Source organism: Rhincodon typus, chromosome 7 (genome assembly GCF_021869965.1).
Source record: "Rhincodon typus isolate 14 chromosome 7, sRhiTyp1.1, whole genome shotgun sequence".
In the NCBI taxonomy this organism is placed as follows: Eukaryota; Metazoa; Chordata; class Chondrichthyes; order Orectolobiformes; family Rhincodontidae; genus Rhincodon; species Rhincodon typus.
In genome coordinates this window covers 5,131,773-5,148,682 of record NC_063338.1, presented here as the reverse complement: position 1 = coordinate 5,148,682, position 16,910 = coordinate 5,131,773, and the positions used below count along the sequence as shown (strand labels likewise).

Here is a 16,910-nt window from a genome sequence, read left to right as displayed (position 1 = left end):
ACATGAAATATCTGTATCACAACTCTACTCTCCAATGTATCCAGATTGCGGGTGCAAACTCACTCCACTACAATTTGTTGTGCACATCAGTATAACTCAGTTCTTTTCAGGGTTTTCATCCATATTTTGGTGTTAAACGTTTGACATTCACTTTTGTTTCATTAATCTGGTTCTCCTCCAAAGTCTGCAGGCTTGGAGGAAGTAATGCAGGAGTATTCAATAGAGTCCATATTCTCGAGCGAGACAGACTTTGAATGAACTGAATAAATTACACATTTTCAAAACCGCTTGGGTATAAGGTGGCACAAAGTCAAAGTTGAAGAAACACTAGGAGAGATGGAATGCATGTTAAAACGTTATGGGCCTCAGTTGTTTCCAATACACCTGTTGGTTCACTTCAATTGTGCAAGTGACTTCATCAGGTCAGAGACTGGAAATTATATTGTATGAGGAAGCCAGTGTAATTGGCACGCAAACGGAATTGAAGCAGTTGCGGAATGGTGTCCCAGAATCTATTTAACCTACATAGGGATAGACTGCAGTGTCAACATGCATACATCATCTGGTGGTGAAATGGTGAACTGCCTTTCAATTCTACAGCTCAAACACCCTGCCTCCCATTATCCCGGATCTGTATATTTCCTTTATGTAGGGTGAGATGATATTCCCAAGCGGCCAACAACAGTGATCAGGAGAAAATCTCCTGATTTTGGAAGATCTGAATAAAAACCAAACAGAGTTAGGAATTTTCACTGATCCACGTGCAAAATTAACTACAGCATGTCAGACCTGCTACACCTCATGAACCATGTTAAAATTGCAGGGTTTTAGTCAGTGCTACCGGGAGCACTAAGAAAGTAGGTAGCCAATGTCAAAATTAGATAAGGTACATAATTCTGTCTTGCGCTGTGAAACTCTCACTGAAGATATTGCCAATAAGCAGGAGAAAGTGTTCTATTTTTGGAGAGATACTCACCTTGTTTCATCATGCGGATCCCTCCATCCTGCATCTTTTCCCATAGTCCATAACACTGACTTCCCTTCTCACATAAGACGGTGCCATTGTCCCGATTAATACGTTCCTCACTGATGCCCTGAGGCTCAGAGCGAGAATACGAATCTCTAAAGGCACAAAGCCGCTCACCACTCTGGGCACCTAGGAAAGTAAAATAAAATTAAGACAAATGTTATAAGCTAAGGTCATTACTGAGGTAAACATTCTCAGAAAGGCTGCAAAAATTTCGTATGGTAGCATCTAAGTTACTAAATTCCAGGCAAAGGGATTCAAATAGCTAAGAACAGTCAATGCCCTACTGTTCACAGGACTATGTGCATTCATGGGTAGATAATTTTAAGGACAAATTTCAATGACTTGTTTTCCTGCAATTGTACATAATTCCTTGAAAATGAGTCATTTTCACTTAACAACACTTTTATGTTTGCATCATTTATGATAATTCTTAATGTTATCATTGCATTCAAAAACAAACAACACACAAGAATGAGGGAGATGTAAGAATACCATCTCATCCATCTCTCATCTCTCTTTCCTCTCCCCTGCTGTCCCCTACAAAAAAAATAAAAAGGAAGCACACAAGATTCGGAACAAAGGGAAGTCAAACAGGGGGCTTGAAATGTCGAATTGGTGGGTAGGTCATTATGAATTTATGCTTCCCTTTCTTCAAATCCTAATTTACCCATATTATGTGTTAGTAAGCCATATCATGAATGTACTTGTCATTCCTGAAAAAAGTGACAAACACGACTACTCAGCAATACAATTTTTAATTTGCATTCATTAGGCTTCACGACAAATATCATTATTGACCTTTTCCCTTCCCAAACACCAGCCCAGAAACATCCACTCAAAATGAATTTGCAGACAAACAGAAGGGAAGACACTCAGCAACATAGTAAAGGTAAAGGTATAGTCACCAAAGCATACAGCTGCTTTCTCATTAGACAGCCACGCAACTGGTGGTGGTTTAACCCGAAGGTCACCATGCCCTAGGCGAGGGGAGAGGTTGAGAAGGAGAATCCTTCATGGTGACCTCAGCCAGTGCAGGAATTGAACCATCGCTGTTGGCATCATTCCATATCACAATGCCTTCCAACTAACTGAGTTAAACAGACTTGCTCGCAACATGGTATGAGTGAGCAAGAATAAACGTGAGTCGCACAAGCAGTATATGGCTGACCACTCGATGAGCAGCTGACACCCCTTGAGAGAACAGCACAGGGGTCCAGATTTCGTGTGCTATATCTTTAAAAGGATGCCGAGAGTATTCATGTTATATTATGGGATCATATCAGAAAGTCTGTTAAAAGACAGTTAAATGGAAGAGCCCCCGTACCTCCATACGCAACACCATTATGGATGGCTTCACAGCACTGCAGTCAAACCAGCATGTGGCACCTCCAGGCACTCATACAGTGGAGACCTGAAGAATAGCTTGTCCTGATGCTGATACTCAAAATTCTAAGATCTGAAGTGTTAAATTGGATTCTAGGCAATCGGGCTGGGCGGGAGGCAAGATTTGGATAAGATCTCACCGATTTCTTTGGTATTACTAAATAGGCTGTATCTGGATCTGCAGTCATGAGGCTTGAAATAACTGCACAGAGGCCAGTATCCATCACCAAGTCATCCTTTATTTACACATGAACAGTGCTTGACTTTAGTACTGCCTCATTCAGAGTCAGCTACCAGAGTGTCAGCATCTCTGACACTCCCCATTTTATATGTTAACAAGGGTTCCCTGATTGGACAAGATTAACAACCCCCATGAGGGAATTCATACTCTATGATGTCCAGCTGGTTGACCTTGTTCTAGAAGCCACAAGGCTGCATTGTCCAATACTTACGGTGTGACAAGAATGGATATATATGACGCTGCTGTTTCTCTATGGCACTACATCCAGGTCATTCCAAAAATGTTTAATATATGTGACCAAGACTGCCACCTCCACTTCTATGCTATTCTCCATCTTAACCCTTGCATCAGCTCACCTGTTACTGAAAGCTTTATGTGTACCTTTGTAACTTCTAACAGTAACTGGCAGAGGCAGAATAGGCAGTGTCCAGGCTCATCAGCCTGGTGCTTGTCCATCCAAATGTTTTTTTCTTCTTTACATTTTTTTTTCCACAATTTTAAAGTTTTTTTAAAAAAAGAAAACTTACCTTGGAGCAGCTGAAGGCTGGAGCAGAGTGGGCTGGCGGCATGGGGCAGTGTGGAGTTGCTAAGAGCCAGAGCAGAATGGGCTGGAGGCATGGAGTGGTGTGGAGCAACTGAGAGGTGGAGTGGAGTGGGCTGGAGGCATGGAGCAGAACAGGCCAGAGACATGAGCAGAGCAGAGCGGGCTGGTGGCACGGAACGGTATGGGGACGGTTGTTGGACTGGGGATCGGTGCAGACCGTCAGCAGCTCGCAAGGCCAGTCAGACCGTGCGTGGAAGCCCCACGCTAATCTACTGCAATGTAATGTTCATCTGTAATCTATTTATCTGACTGTAAGGTTTATTCTTTTAACTGGATGTCTTATTTTCTAACTTATTGTATGAATCACTATAAGGCAATGTGACTTTTTTGTTCTTTATTTCTCTTTTTGTATCTAAGATTTGTACTTAGGAAATTTGTTACAAGATGGTGCCATCAGGGCGACATTGTAAACTTTTCACTGTACTCCTGTACTTGAGTATACTGACAATAAAACCTAATTCTACTAAAGACAAGATGCTTTATAGTGACACATGATTCAGTACACATTCAGCACATTGTCTGTGTAACGGCCAAAATGCTCTTGCTTGTCATTTCCTTTCTTCTCCAAACTTATAAATTATTTGCTTAGCACTGTGTGCTGATGCTGTATGTTCCTCTTTCTATTTGTAACTTCCTATTGTGTCTGCACATGATTTTTTTGACATCTTCGCGTATATTTGTGCTGTGTAATTTTGCTGCCTTTCTGTGATTATCATAGATCTAGCACAAAGCACAATTTCATGATAAACATCCAACCAAAAATGGTTGGACAGACCTGATTTGCTCCGCCAGCGAAATATCAGGAGCGAAACTTATGACCATTACTTAAATGTAGAATTTTCTCAAATACATTAAAATGGGCTGTGTTTTTAAACCAAAATGAAGTACAACCATTCCATACTTGGTAATGTGGCACATTGCTGATTCTGATGCATAAGAATCTGTGAAACTTTATAGGCCTGAGCAAAATTATTACAATAAAATATGTTGAAACTCTCAAAGCTTATTCTGAAAGGAGCTTTATTCTCTAAAAAAACTTTTACAACTTGTGTGTCAATGTGGTGGGACTCATGCAATGTCAGTCAAAGGAAACTAAAGAAAAGATTAGAGCTCAATCACTGCCTGGTGTGGTTCTGGGCCAAATAAAACAATGCCTGAAGTTCTATTATTGCTCTGTATCTCAGTTGGGCCAGTAGTTAAATCACTACAAATGTCCACAATGTCCCTAGGATTAGGGGAATGTAAATTAACAGTTGATAGTCCCACTCCGATTCCTAGCTGGAACTGTTTAGAAAAGATCAAGAAGGGAAAAGGAAAGTGGAGTGGCAATATCACTTAGGTAAAACATTGTAGTATTGGAAATAGAGGATTTCTTTCAAGGAGTTAGGACAGAATCCACTTCAATAAATGAGCAGAAAAAAGGAATGATCTCATTCCCGGGGTATTCTATAGTCCTCCAAATAGTGGAAGAAGGGTAGAGGAAATCTGCCTGGAAATCACAAAGGCATGCAAGAACTCGAGAGGACATGACCTAAAATGATCCCAATTGCTATTTGCATCCAATAAAGGGAAAGGAGGGGTAACAAATTTCTGAAATGTGTACCAGAACAAACATGTTTTCAGTCTAATTTGGATGGGAGCATTTCTGGATAGAGTACTGGGGAATGAAGTGAGCCTAATTGTTTGTGGCAGAGCTCTTGGATAAGTTGCTGAGTGTTGATACCTTACGTATAAGTTTCTCAACGTATTGGGGGTAGAGATAGCAGAAAGCATTGCCATAATCTTCAAGTCTTCCCTACATACAGAGGGAGATGTGAGAAGTTTGGAGGTGGCAGATGGGACACCTTTATACAAGAATGGATGCAAATTCATTCCTATTTATGTACAAATTGGATGGTTTAGCATCAGTGGTGGGTATCATTTTAGAAACAATCAACAGTGCTAAATAAAATCAACAAGCACAAAGGTTGGAGTTGATTAAGGAGAGCTAGCACAGATTTTTAATAGGCAGATCATGATGGACTAATCTAATAGAGTGTTTTGCGGAAGCAACAGAGAAGGTTGATGAAGAGAATGCAATGGATGACTTTAGGTGCCTTCTTAAAAACCATATGACAACTAAAAAGACTGATTAACAAAATTAGCAATTATGGAATAGGAGGGTTCACAGAGTTCATAGAATCCCTCCAGTGTGGAAACAGGCCCTGCGGCCCAACAAAAACACACCGACCCTCAGTGCATCCCACCCAGACCCATCCCCTTTAACTCACTTAATCTACAGATCCCTGAACACTATGGGCAATTTAGCATGGCCAATCCACCTAGTCTGCACATCTTTGGACTGTGGGAGGAAACCGGGGCACCTGGAGGAAACCCATGCAGACAAGGGGAGAATGTGCAAACTCCACACAGACAGTTGCCCGAGGGTGGAATCAAACCCGAGTTCCTGGCACTGTGAGGCAGCAGTGCTAACCACTGAAACACCGTGCATCAGATTAGGTAAATAGCCCTCAGGATAGAAAAATGGAGTGTTTCAACAGTATGTTCTTTTATTCATTCATAGAACATGGGCATTGCTGGCTAGCCAACATTTACTGCCTGTCCCTAGTTGCCCTTGAGAATGTGAAGGTGAGTTACCTTGAACTGTTGCAATCGACATGCTATGGGTTGACCTACAATGCTGTTTAGAAGGGAATTCCAGGATTTTGATCCAGTGTCAGTGAAGGAATGGCAATGTATTTCCAAGTCAGGGTGGACAGTGGCTTGGAGGGGAACTTGCAAATGATGGTGTTCCCATGTATCAGCTGTCCTTGTCCTTCTAGGTGGATGTAGCCTTGGGTTTGGAAGGTGATCTTTGGTGAATTTCTGCAGTGCATTTTGAGATAGTACATGCTACTGAGCATCAGTGGAAGAGCGAGTGGATAGTTGTGGATTAGTGCCAATCAAGCAGGCTGCTTTGTCCTAGACAATGTCAAGTTTCTCGACTGTTGTTGGAGCTTCACCCATCAAGGCAAGTGTTCCATCACACTCCTGATTTGTTTCTTATGGGTGATGGACAGGCTTTGGGGAAATCAGGAGTGAATTACTCATTGCAGTATTCCAAGCCTCTGACCTGCTCTTGTAGCCACTGTGTTTATGTGGGGAGTCCAGTTGAGTTTCTAGTCAATGTTTAACGCTATGGATCTTAATAGTGGGGGAGTCAGTGATGGTACACCATTGAATGTCAAGGGGTGATGGTTAAATTATCCCTTATTGGTGATGATCATTGCCTGGCATGTGTGGCATGACTGTTAGGTGCCACTTATCAGCCCAAGCCTAATACTATCCAGATCTTGTTGCATACAAACATGGACTGCTTCAGAATTCGAGGAGTCACGAATGGTGCTGAACATTGTGCAATCATCGGCAAACATACCATTTCTGACCTTATGATGGAAGGAAGGTCATTGATGAAGCAGCTGAAGGTGGTTGGGCTTAGGACATTACCTTGAGGAACTCCTGCAGGGATGTCCTGGAGCTGAGATGACTAATCAACAATCACAGCAACCTTCCTATGTGTGAGGTATGACTCCAACCAGTGAAGAGTTCGCCCATGATGCCCATTGATTCCAATTATGCTAGGGCTTTTTGACACCACTCAGTTGAATATGTCAAAGGCTGTCACTCTCACCTCACCTCTGAAATTCAGCATTTTTGTCCATATTGAACCGAGGTTGTAATGAGCTCAGGAGCTGAATGACCCTGGCAAAACCTAAAGTGGACATCGTGAGCAGGTTACTGCTGAGCAGGTGCTATTTTATTTCACTGTTCATGACACCTTCCATCACTTTACTGATTATCAAGAGTAGACTGATGGGGCAGTAATTGGCCAGTTAGATTTGTCCTGCTTTGTGTGTACAGGACATAACTTGGGCAATTTTCCAGATTATCAGGTTGATGCCAGTGCTGTAGCTGTACTGGAATAGCTTCCCTAGGGGAGCAGCTAGTTCTGGAGCACAAATCTTCAGTACTATTACAGGAAAGCTGTCAGGACCCATAGCTTTGCACTATCCAGTGCCTCCAATGGTTTCTTGATATTATGTGGAGTGAATTGAATTGGCTTAAGACCGGTATCTCAGATACTGGGGACCACCGCAGGAGGCTACAAATGGATTATTCACTTGGCACTTGTGGCTGAAGATTGTTGCAAATGCTTCAGCCTTATCTTTTGCACTGATGTGTTAAGATCTTCCAACATTGAAGGTAGGGATATTTGTGCAGCCTCCTCCTCTAGTGAGTTGTTTATTGTCCACCACCATTTACAACTAGATCTGGCAGAATTACTGTATAAGTGCTTAGATCCGGTCCATTTGTTGAGGAATTGCTTAGCTTTGCCTATCATTTGCTATTCGTGCTATCTGGCATATAAGTAATCCTGTTTGGTAGCTTCACCAGGTTGACACCTCATGTTTACATATGCCTGGTGCTGCTCCTGGCATTCCCTCCTGCACTCTCCATTGAACCAAGGTTGATCCCCTGGCTTGGTAGTAATAGTTGAATGGGTGATATACCAGGCCATGAGGTTGCAGATTGTGCTGGAGTACAGATCTGTTGCTGTTGATGGCCCACTGTGTCCCATGGATGCCCAGTCTTGTGTTGTTAAGTGTGTTCAACGTCTATCCCGTTTAGCACGGTGATGGTGCCAGAAAACATGGAGTTTATTCTCAATGCAAAGGTGGGACTTTGTCTCTACGAGGATTACACTGTGGTCGCTCTTACTGACAGTCATAGACAGATGAATCTGCAACCAACAGATTGGCAAGGATAAGGCCAAGTAGATTTTTCACCTACCACAGACACAGTCTAGCAGCTATGTCCTTTAGGACCCAACCAGCTTGATCCATAGTTCTGCTGCCGAGCCATTCTTGGTGGTGGACATTAAAATCTCCCAGATTACATTTAGCACTCTTATCACCCTCATGGCTTCCCCTAGTGTTGTTCAAAATGGAGGAACACTGATTCAACAGCAGAGGGAGGATGGCACGTGGTGACCAGCAGGAGGCTTCCTTGCCAAGGTTTAACTCCAAGTCATGAGACTTCATGGGGTCCAGAATCAATGTTGAGGTCTCCCAAGGCAGCTCCCTCCTGACTGTATAAGTCTGTGCAGCCACCTCTGCTGGGTCTTTCCCGCTGGTGGGACAGGACTGTGGTCAGGTGGCCAGCAGCAGAAATGGTTCCGAGACTGTTTAAGAGCTACAATCAAGCATGCTGGGAACTTCAGTCAAGCTAGTTTAAACTCTGACCTCAGTTAAAATTGTTGCGACCTTCGGTTTCCTTGTTGACTGAATAAGGCAAGTGTCATGGTGGTCTCTAGACATATTAGTGCCACCAGTGCCTTATATGAAGTATGGAATGTCACTGTTTACGGCTTGGTGTAAACATTTGGGAGTTGTTTATCAGTAAACTCCTTTGACTGGGATTGAACAATGTGATCAGGCTTTGATCAATTTATTGGCTGAATGCCAGAGATCTCTCAGGAATGAAACACATTTCAGATAAGTTAACAGAACAAAGGAATTTTCTCAGAGGAGAGAAGAAGCCATCAAGATCACATTGGAAAAGCATGTGCCTTGAAGTTACTTTCAGAGAGAACAAAGAAACATGAGGCGAGAACAAAGTTGCCAGTTCACTCGAATTGGGGTAGTATTTGATTCAAGCTAAACTTATTAAGTTAAAGTAATATTAGGGTTAAATGTGGATTAAATAAAGTAAGGTAAAGGGAAGTCAAATTAACTTAAGGTTGAAGCGAAGTTTGATGAAATAAGAAGTAAAAGTTGCAATGAATGCATGTTTTATATTAAGTATTGGTACTTACGAAGTTAAAATAAAGAATATGTTGAATTAAAGTCTGAGTAAGTTCCCTGCCTTTTGACTATCACACAAGGGAATACCTGGGCAAAAGGTTTGCGTACTCCTTCTTGGGCAACAAGGCATATCCAGGGATGGTGATGGTGGTGTCTGGGACATTGCCTGTAAGTATGATCCCACGCATATGACTATGTAAGGCATTTGTTCCATTAGTCTGTGAGACAGCTCTCCCAATTTTGGCACTAGACCCCAGATGTTAGTAAGGAGGACTTTGCAGGTTCGACATTGTCTTTGCCGGTTCGACATTGTCTTTGTCAGTGCTTTCTTCGATGCCAGATGATCCGTCCATTCATTTCTTTCTTGAGGCTTCGTAGAGTTTAGTTCAACTGAGTGGCTTGCTAGGCCATTTCAGAAGGCAACGAAGAGTCAACCACATTGCTGTGGGTCTGGAGTCGCATGTAGGTCAGACCAAGTGAGGATGGCAGATTCCCTGAAGGACATTTGTGAGCCAGATGGGTTTTTTCCAACAATCGACAATGGTTTCAGTAGGTTATTAATTACAGATATTTTAATAGAATTCAAATTCCACCATGTTCTGTGGTAGGTTTGAATCCTGATCCCCAGAACATTAGCTGAGTTTCTGAATTAATAAGCTAGCGATTATACTGCCAGCCCATCGCCTCCCTCGTAAGTATAGAAAACGATGATTCAAAATTTGACAATACTACCGATCTGTGAATGTGGCAAACAATGAAGGTGTTAACAATCGACCGCAATAGAACACAGATGTCTAGCAGAATGGCCAGACAAGAAGTAGGTGGAATCTAATATCCAAAAAAAATTAGTATGAGGTGATACATTTTGGCAGAAAGAATACTTTGTACCAATACAGACTTAGTGACAAAATTCCATTCCATGGAGGGTCAGAGTGCCCTGGAAGATAGGTGCACATGCTCTGATCTTTGAAAGCAGCAACATTTATCATGGGAACAATTAACAAAGTTATGAGGTCTTAGATATGATAAATAAAAAAGCAGGAAAGTTACAGTGAACCTTTATAAAGTGCTGATTAGGCCTCAACTAGAACACTACATCAAGTTCTGGTCACCATATTTCAGGAACTATGTAAAAGTCATTGAGAGAATGCAGAGATTTACCAGAATGATTCCAGGGCTCAAAGGTTTTAACTTCAAGGTTTTGTTGGAGAAGCTTGGATTCTTCACATTTGAGTAAAGGAAACTGACATTGGTGTACAAGATTATGACACGTTTACATAAGAGAGACAAAGAGAAGCTGTTTGCATTAGTTGATGGCACACTTCCCAGGGGACACTGATTTACAGTTTTAGGAAACATACCTGGGACATACAAGGAAGAATGTTTTTATTCAGCAAGTGGTAATGACATGGTTTTACTCCAAAGGAGAGCAATGAAAGCAAAAACGATCAATGATTTCATGAAGAAATTGGATGAGCACTTTATGGAAATAAAGTTGCAGTGCCATGAGACACAGTGAGGGAGTGGGACTGAGAAGAGAACTGGAATGGACAGGATTTTCATATCATAATGACTGTGACTTCATAAGAGTCATGATGGTGAAAGATATTAAGGGTGAGGAGATGCAATATCTGAGCAGAAAGAACTGATAACATACTGTGAACATACTGTGAGGGGACCCAGTTGATCAATTTGCAACTGATTTCGATACAAACAACATATGACCTCCAGCTGCATCTTGCTGTACCCAAACTCCCAGTTCGACTTCATAATAGATGCACATAGTTGGACTGCTGATTAACAATACTCCCATCACAATGTTCAATATGATTAAAGACTGAACCAAACAGGAGCAGCATTTGAGCCATGAACCAAGGGCAAGGTAAAAGGCTTGGAATCGCTCACTTAACTGGGAAGCAAATCATAATTACTTCTGTGGTAGAACCTTATTACATGGACATTTCTGCACACACTCACCAAGCTTTGTGCAAAACTAATCTATTAAAGCTAAGTTCTTGTATTGTTTAATATCCTACATCATACAAGAACATAAGAAACAGGAGCAGGAGTAGGCCATCTGGCCCTTCGAGCCTGCTCTGCTATTCAATAAGATCGTGGCTGATCTTTTCATGGACTCAGGTCCACTTACCCACTCACTCAACATAACCATTTACTGGGCAGAAAATTTCACTTAAACCTATGTCCTCTAGTTTTGGACTCCCCTACACTGGGAAAAAAAAACCTTGGCTATTTACCGCATCTATGCCCCTTATGATTTTATAAGCTTCTTTAAGGTCACTCCTCGGCCTCTAACACTCTCCTCAACTCAGTCCTAAATCTGCTCCCCTTGTTTTGAAGCTATGCCCCCTAGTTCTAGTTTCACCTGCCAGTGGAAACAACCTTCCTGCTTTTATCTTATCCATTCCTTTAATAATTTTAAATGTTTCTGTAAGATCACCCCTCATTCTTGTAAATTCCATGAGTATAGTCCTAGTCTACTCAACCTTTCCTTATAAGCCAACCCTACCAACTCTGGAATCAACCTAGTGAACTGCTCTGCTCCCCCTCCAGTGCCAGTACATCCTTTCTCAAGTAAGGAGACTTGTAGGTGAGGTGCACTGTGTTATTCAATATACAATGCTCTCATGGGTCAACTTAGCTCAGTGAACAGCAATGTCACTTAATTAAAAATTATGGGTTTAAGCAAAATTCCACAGTCTAACCTCATGACTGTAAACAATAAATTGTAACAAAAAGAGGAAACAACTTCATTGTATCTGCTAACAACTACAACTTAGGTGGTACAGTCAGTCAATAGTGTAAGAGGGAGCAGCAAGTTGGAAAGGAGCATTAATGGACTATGCGAGTGTATATAAAGACTGTGGAAGATGGTGTTCAATGTAGCAAAAAGTGAGATTATCCACGGTCATGCCAAAGAAAATAAAGTTGTTATATGAAGACTCATCATTAAATTCCTTATTGAACTGTCTACTGTTGCTATTGGGCTTATAGTATGGCCCCAAAACATTTTTGGATCATTCACACGGAACCAAGATATTCAAATCATGCATCGATGACAATTGTGTGAAACTTTTAATCCATCCACTGCATAATACATCTACCATGAGCAACAATCCTGTACACACTAATTATATAGCTCATCAGTACTTTTCCCCCAGTATTATATAGTGACAAACCTGTCCCACTAATATTGCACCCCGGTGTTATGTAGCAGTAGATCTGTCCCCATCAGTACTATACCCCAGTATTATACTGAAACAGACCTGTCCCCAACAGCACTGTACCCCAGTGTTATACAGTGACAGACCTGTCCCCACCAGTGTTACATATGAAAAATTCTATTCGCTATTCGATAGAAATAATCGCTTGCTATTCTCCTCAATGTGGAGGTGTTGGTGTTGGACAAGGTCAAAAATCACACAACACCAGGTTATTAGTCTAACAGGTTTATTTGAAAACACAAGCTTTCAGAGCGTAGCCCCTTCATCCAGTGAAGTGAGAAAGAAGCACACAGAACTTGTAAGTAAAAGATCAAAGGGTCAGACAACTGGTGAGGATGTACTAAACAAACCTAAGATGCTGTTAAGTGTTTAATCAGTTAGAAGGTTTTAATTGGTTAATATGTATATGTAAATCCCCGAATTTCTTTCAAGTCACTGTCCTGAGAGAACTAAAGGTTTTATCAGTGTAAAGAAGAGGTGACATTTTAGATCAGACAATGCACGTTAGGTATGAGGCCTGGTTTAGAATCTTTGTATTTTGGTTTGGAGTCAGACTGGTTTTATTTCTAAAGTAGGAGTTTATAAAATGCCACACTGACTGTATTAATTGTGTGCTTTTTGAGCAAATACAAACTCACCCCATAGATTTATATGCGTGTGTGTGTGTGGAGAGGGGGAAGGTAGGGAGGTGGTGTGGGAGAGAGAAAGTGAGTGCGTGTGTGTGCGCGCATGCCTGTGTGTGTGTGAGAGAGAGGGAGACATCGAGTGTGTGTGTGTGTGTGGAGCAGAGCGCAAAAGAGTATGTGCGTGTGACAGGGGGAGAAAGAGAGAGAAAAAGAGAGAGCGAAAGTGTGTCTGTGTGTGTGTGCGTGCGCATGTGGAGACAGCAAGAACTGCAAATGCTGGAGTCAGAGTCAATACAGTGTGGAGTTGGAGGAACACTGCAGGTCAGGCAGCATCAGACAAGCAGGAAAGTCAATGTTTCTGGTTTACACCCTTTATCAGCAATGCTCACACGCGCGTGTGTGTGTGTGAGAGTAAGAGAGAGAGGGAGAAACAGAGCAAGAGTGTGCGTGTATGAGAGGGAGGGAGAGAGAGTGTGTATTCATTTGCATGAGGGAGAGTGTGTGCATTTGTGTGTGAGAGGGCGAGAGAGTGAAAGTGTGTGCGCAAGCACGTGTGTGTGTGTAAGGGGGTGAGAGAGTATGTGTGTAAGGGGGTGAGAGAGAGAGTGTGTGTGTGCTTGAGGGAGGGAGAGAGTGTGTGCGCATGTGCACTTGTACGAGACAGTGTATGCGAACATGAGAGAGTGTGTGCACGCTTGAGAGACAGTGTGTGTATGAGACAGGATCTATGTGTGTGTATGTATGCGTGTGTGTGAGCATACGTGTAAATGTATGCTTGTGTGTGAGTGTGTATACGAGACAGCGTATAGTGTGGTGGGGTCACCTGTAGTGCAACATGAACCCAAGATCCCGGTTGAGGCCATCCTCATGGGTACAAAACTTGGCTATCAGCCATAAAAACCGAAAGAACTATGGATGCTGTAAATCAGGAATGAAAACAGAAGTTCCTCAGAACGGAGATTGGGTCACCGGACCTGAAATGTTAACTCTGATTCTTTTCCTTCTCAGATGCTGCCAGATCTGCTGATCTTTTCCAGCTGTTATTGTTGGCTATTAGCCTCTGCTCGGCACCTCTGCATTGTTGTGTATCTCAAAGTCCACCTTGGAAGATGTTTACCTAAAGATCCGAGGCAGAATGTCTTTGACCGCCGAAGTGTTCCCCCACTGGGAGGGAACATTCCTGTCTGGCGATTGTTGCGCAGTATCCATTCATCCATTGTCGTAGCATCTGCATGGTTTCGCCAGTGTACCATGCCTCGGAGCATCCTTGCCTGCAGTGTATGAAATAGACAACGTTGGCCGAGTCACATGAGTATCTGCCATGTACTTGGTGGTTGGTGTTGCCACATATGATGGTGGTGTCCATATTGAAGATCTGACATGTATTGCAGAGGCTGCTGTAACAGGGTTGTATAGTGTTGTGGTCAATGTTGCCTTGAAGGCTGGGTAGTTTGCCGCGAACAATTGTCCGTTTAAGGTTTAGCGGTTGTTTGAAGGCGAGAAGTTGAGGCGTGGGGAAGATCTTGGTGAGGTGCTCATTGTCATCAATAATGTGTTGAAGGCTGTGAAAAACATGGCATAGTTTCTCCGCTCCTGGGAAGTACTGGACGATGAAGGGTACTCATAACTCTGCTGGTCATATCCCATTTCTGTCTTCTGAGGAGGTCGTTATGGTTTATCGCTGTGGCATGTCAGAACTGACGATCGATGAGTTGAGCATCATATCCCATTCCTATGGGGAATCCTTCAACACCTTAAGGTGTCCATCGCATTCCTCTTCATCCGAACAGATCATGTGTTCGTGTAGGCCTAGTCCGTAGGGGATGTCTGTTTTAATATGTTTAGGGTGGAAGCTAGAGAAGTGTAGCATCATGAGGTTATTCGTAGCCTTGTGGTAGAGTGAGGTAATGAGGTGTCCATCCCTGATGGAGATGCATGTGTCTAAGAATGAGACTGATTCGAAAGAGTATTCCCCTTATTCCAAATTTCCAAACTTCTCCTCATATTGTCAAGTTTCATTCCTTCTAATCTCATGGTGACTCAATACGGCATTCTTTCCATTGCTTTTTATGGCATTTGTTCATGGCTGACCAAATCTGTATACAGTATTCCCTATGCAACTAAGTTCTCACATGTGCACAACAAAATGGAAAGGGTCAAGTATGATATTTCCTGTAGTGGATAGGCATAATCATGTAAAATAACCTCAGTGACAATATTGGTATTGATGGCAATCTTTGAAGGGGATGTGAATTATGGCCTGTTTCTAAAGTAACTCAGCTGGTGCTGTAACTTGCATCAAAAGACTGTCACTGCCATATCCCAGAGACACATATGGCTACTTAAATCCTGGCAGCAGTTGCATTTAGTCTAGTATTCTCACTTCTGCGATTCTGAATTCATGGCACCAGTACTGAAGGAAGTGGCAGCTATAACATTGGAACAAACTTCACGTGAAGTATGCTGAGATCAGTGTTCTGACAACACACATAACTGGGCAGTAGACTGGATGTTAAACTATTTAGTTGGAATGAGGGATCAAGGAAGAGAAGTTGTGATAAGTTAAAGAGAGATGACAATACAAGGGAACAAGTAGAAATAAGGGAAAAATAATCAAACTGTGGCCGAAAGAAATGGTGAATACATATGTTAACAGTGCACCAGCAGATAAGGCTGGAGGCTGTGAAAATATGAAAATATCAGAAAGAAACATAGGATTCACATCACAGCAGATTTATTCGTAGCACATGTGGAAGTAAACAGATATTATCTAATTGCCATTACAGAGACATGACCACAGGGGCAGTAGTGTGGTTCAGTGGTTAACACTGCTGCCTCACAGCGACAGGTTACCCGGGTTTGGTTCCAACCTCTGTCTGTGTCGAGTTTGTGCATTCTCTCTGTGTCTGCGTGGGTTTCCTCCAGATGCTCCAGTTTCCTCCCGCAGTCCAAATATGTGCAGGTTAGGTTGTATGACCGTGGGAAATGCAGGGTTACAAGGACAGGGTTTGGGGGGGTTCGGGATGAGTCTGGGTGGGAAGCTCTTCAGAGGGGCAGTATGGAGTCAACGGGCTGAATGGCCTGCTTCTACACTGTGGGGATTCTATGATTCTAGGGTGACCATGACTGGGAACTGAATTTTCAAGGGACAGGAAAAAGAAATGGGTCGTACTACTAATATAAGGTTGGTATGAATACATTCAAGGAAGATGTTTTTAGATCAGAAGATGAACATGCACAGTTTGGATGGAGTTGAGAAACAGCAAAGAGCAGCAAACATTGGTAGGACCCCATCCCTCGGCACCCACCCATCCCAGCCCTCAAATGTTAACCCTTTCTGTCCCCCAGAGGTTACTCCCCCTCACCCCAGTCCTGGTCGTGTTTTCACATACCCCCTGACCTTCCCATCTCCAACGCTGAACGCACTGTCCTTAGAAAAGGACTCAGCTTCATACCTCTATGCTCCCACTGTAATAAATTTCGGGTTCACCATGACGTTGAACCATTTTTCCACTGCCTCCATCTCTGTGCTCACTTCTTCAGGCAGGACATACCACCTCCACCCTGTTCCACTGATCCCTTCACCTGCTCCAATATTTACCCTATACTTGGGTTCTTTTCTCTGACCTCTTACCTGCCATCAATCTCTTCATTGTCACGCCAGCAGTTATCATCGGCAGTCTCAGTTTCTCTGCTCCTCTCACCCACTCTAACCTGACCCCTTCTGAAATTGGCACACAGGTCCAACCCTAACCCTTTGTTATCAAACACATTGACAAAGGTGGTGCTTCTTCGTACCTGCCCATATCCAAACATCAAGCCATTGCTGTCCTCATTACCTCAGGAGATCCTCTCCCCCACTGTCTCCAATCTTACAGTCTCCCAAACCCGGACAACATACTTCTACCTCCTTCCCAAAATCCACAAACCAAACTGCCCTG

The 16,910-nt window shown here is 42.7% G+C and overlaps 1 protein-coding gene across 1 annotated transcript in view; it reads right to left on the bottom strand.

Moving 5' to 3' along the window:
* The window catches only part of bmpr2b (bone morphogenetic protein receptor, type II b (serine/threonine kinase)), a 297,603-nt gene that overhangs the window by 162,348 nt on the left and 118,345 nt on the right, over nt 1-16,910 (bottom strand). Inside the window, exon 2 of the mRNA XM_048598830.1 lies at nt 977-1,156. Coding sequence (XP_048454787.1) covers nt 977-1,156 — 180 coding nt within the window. The remainder of the gene's footprint in view (nt 1-976; nt 1,157-16,910) is intronic.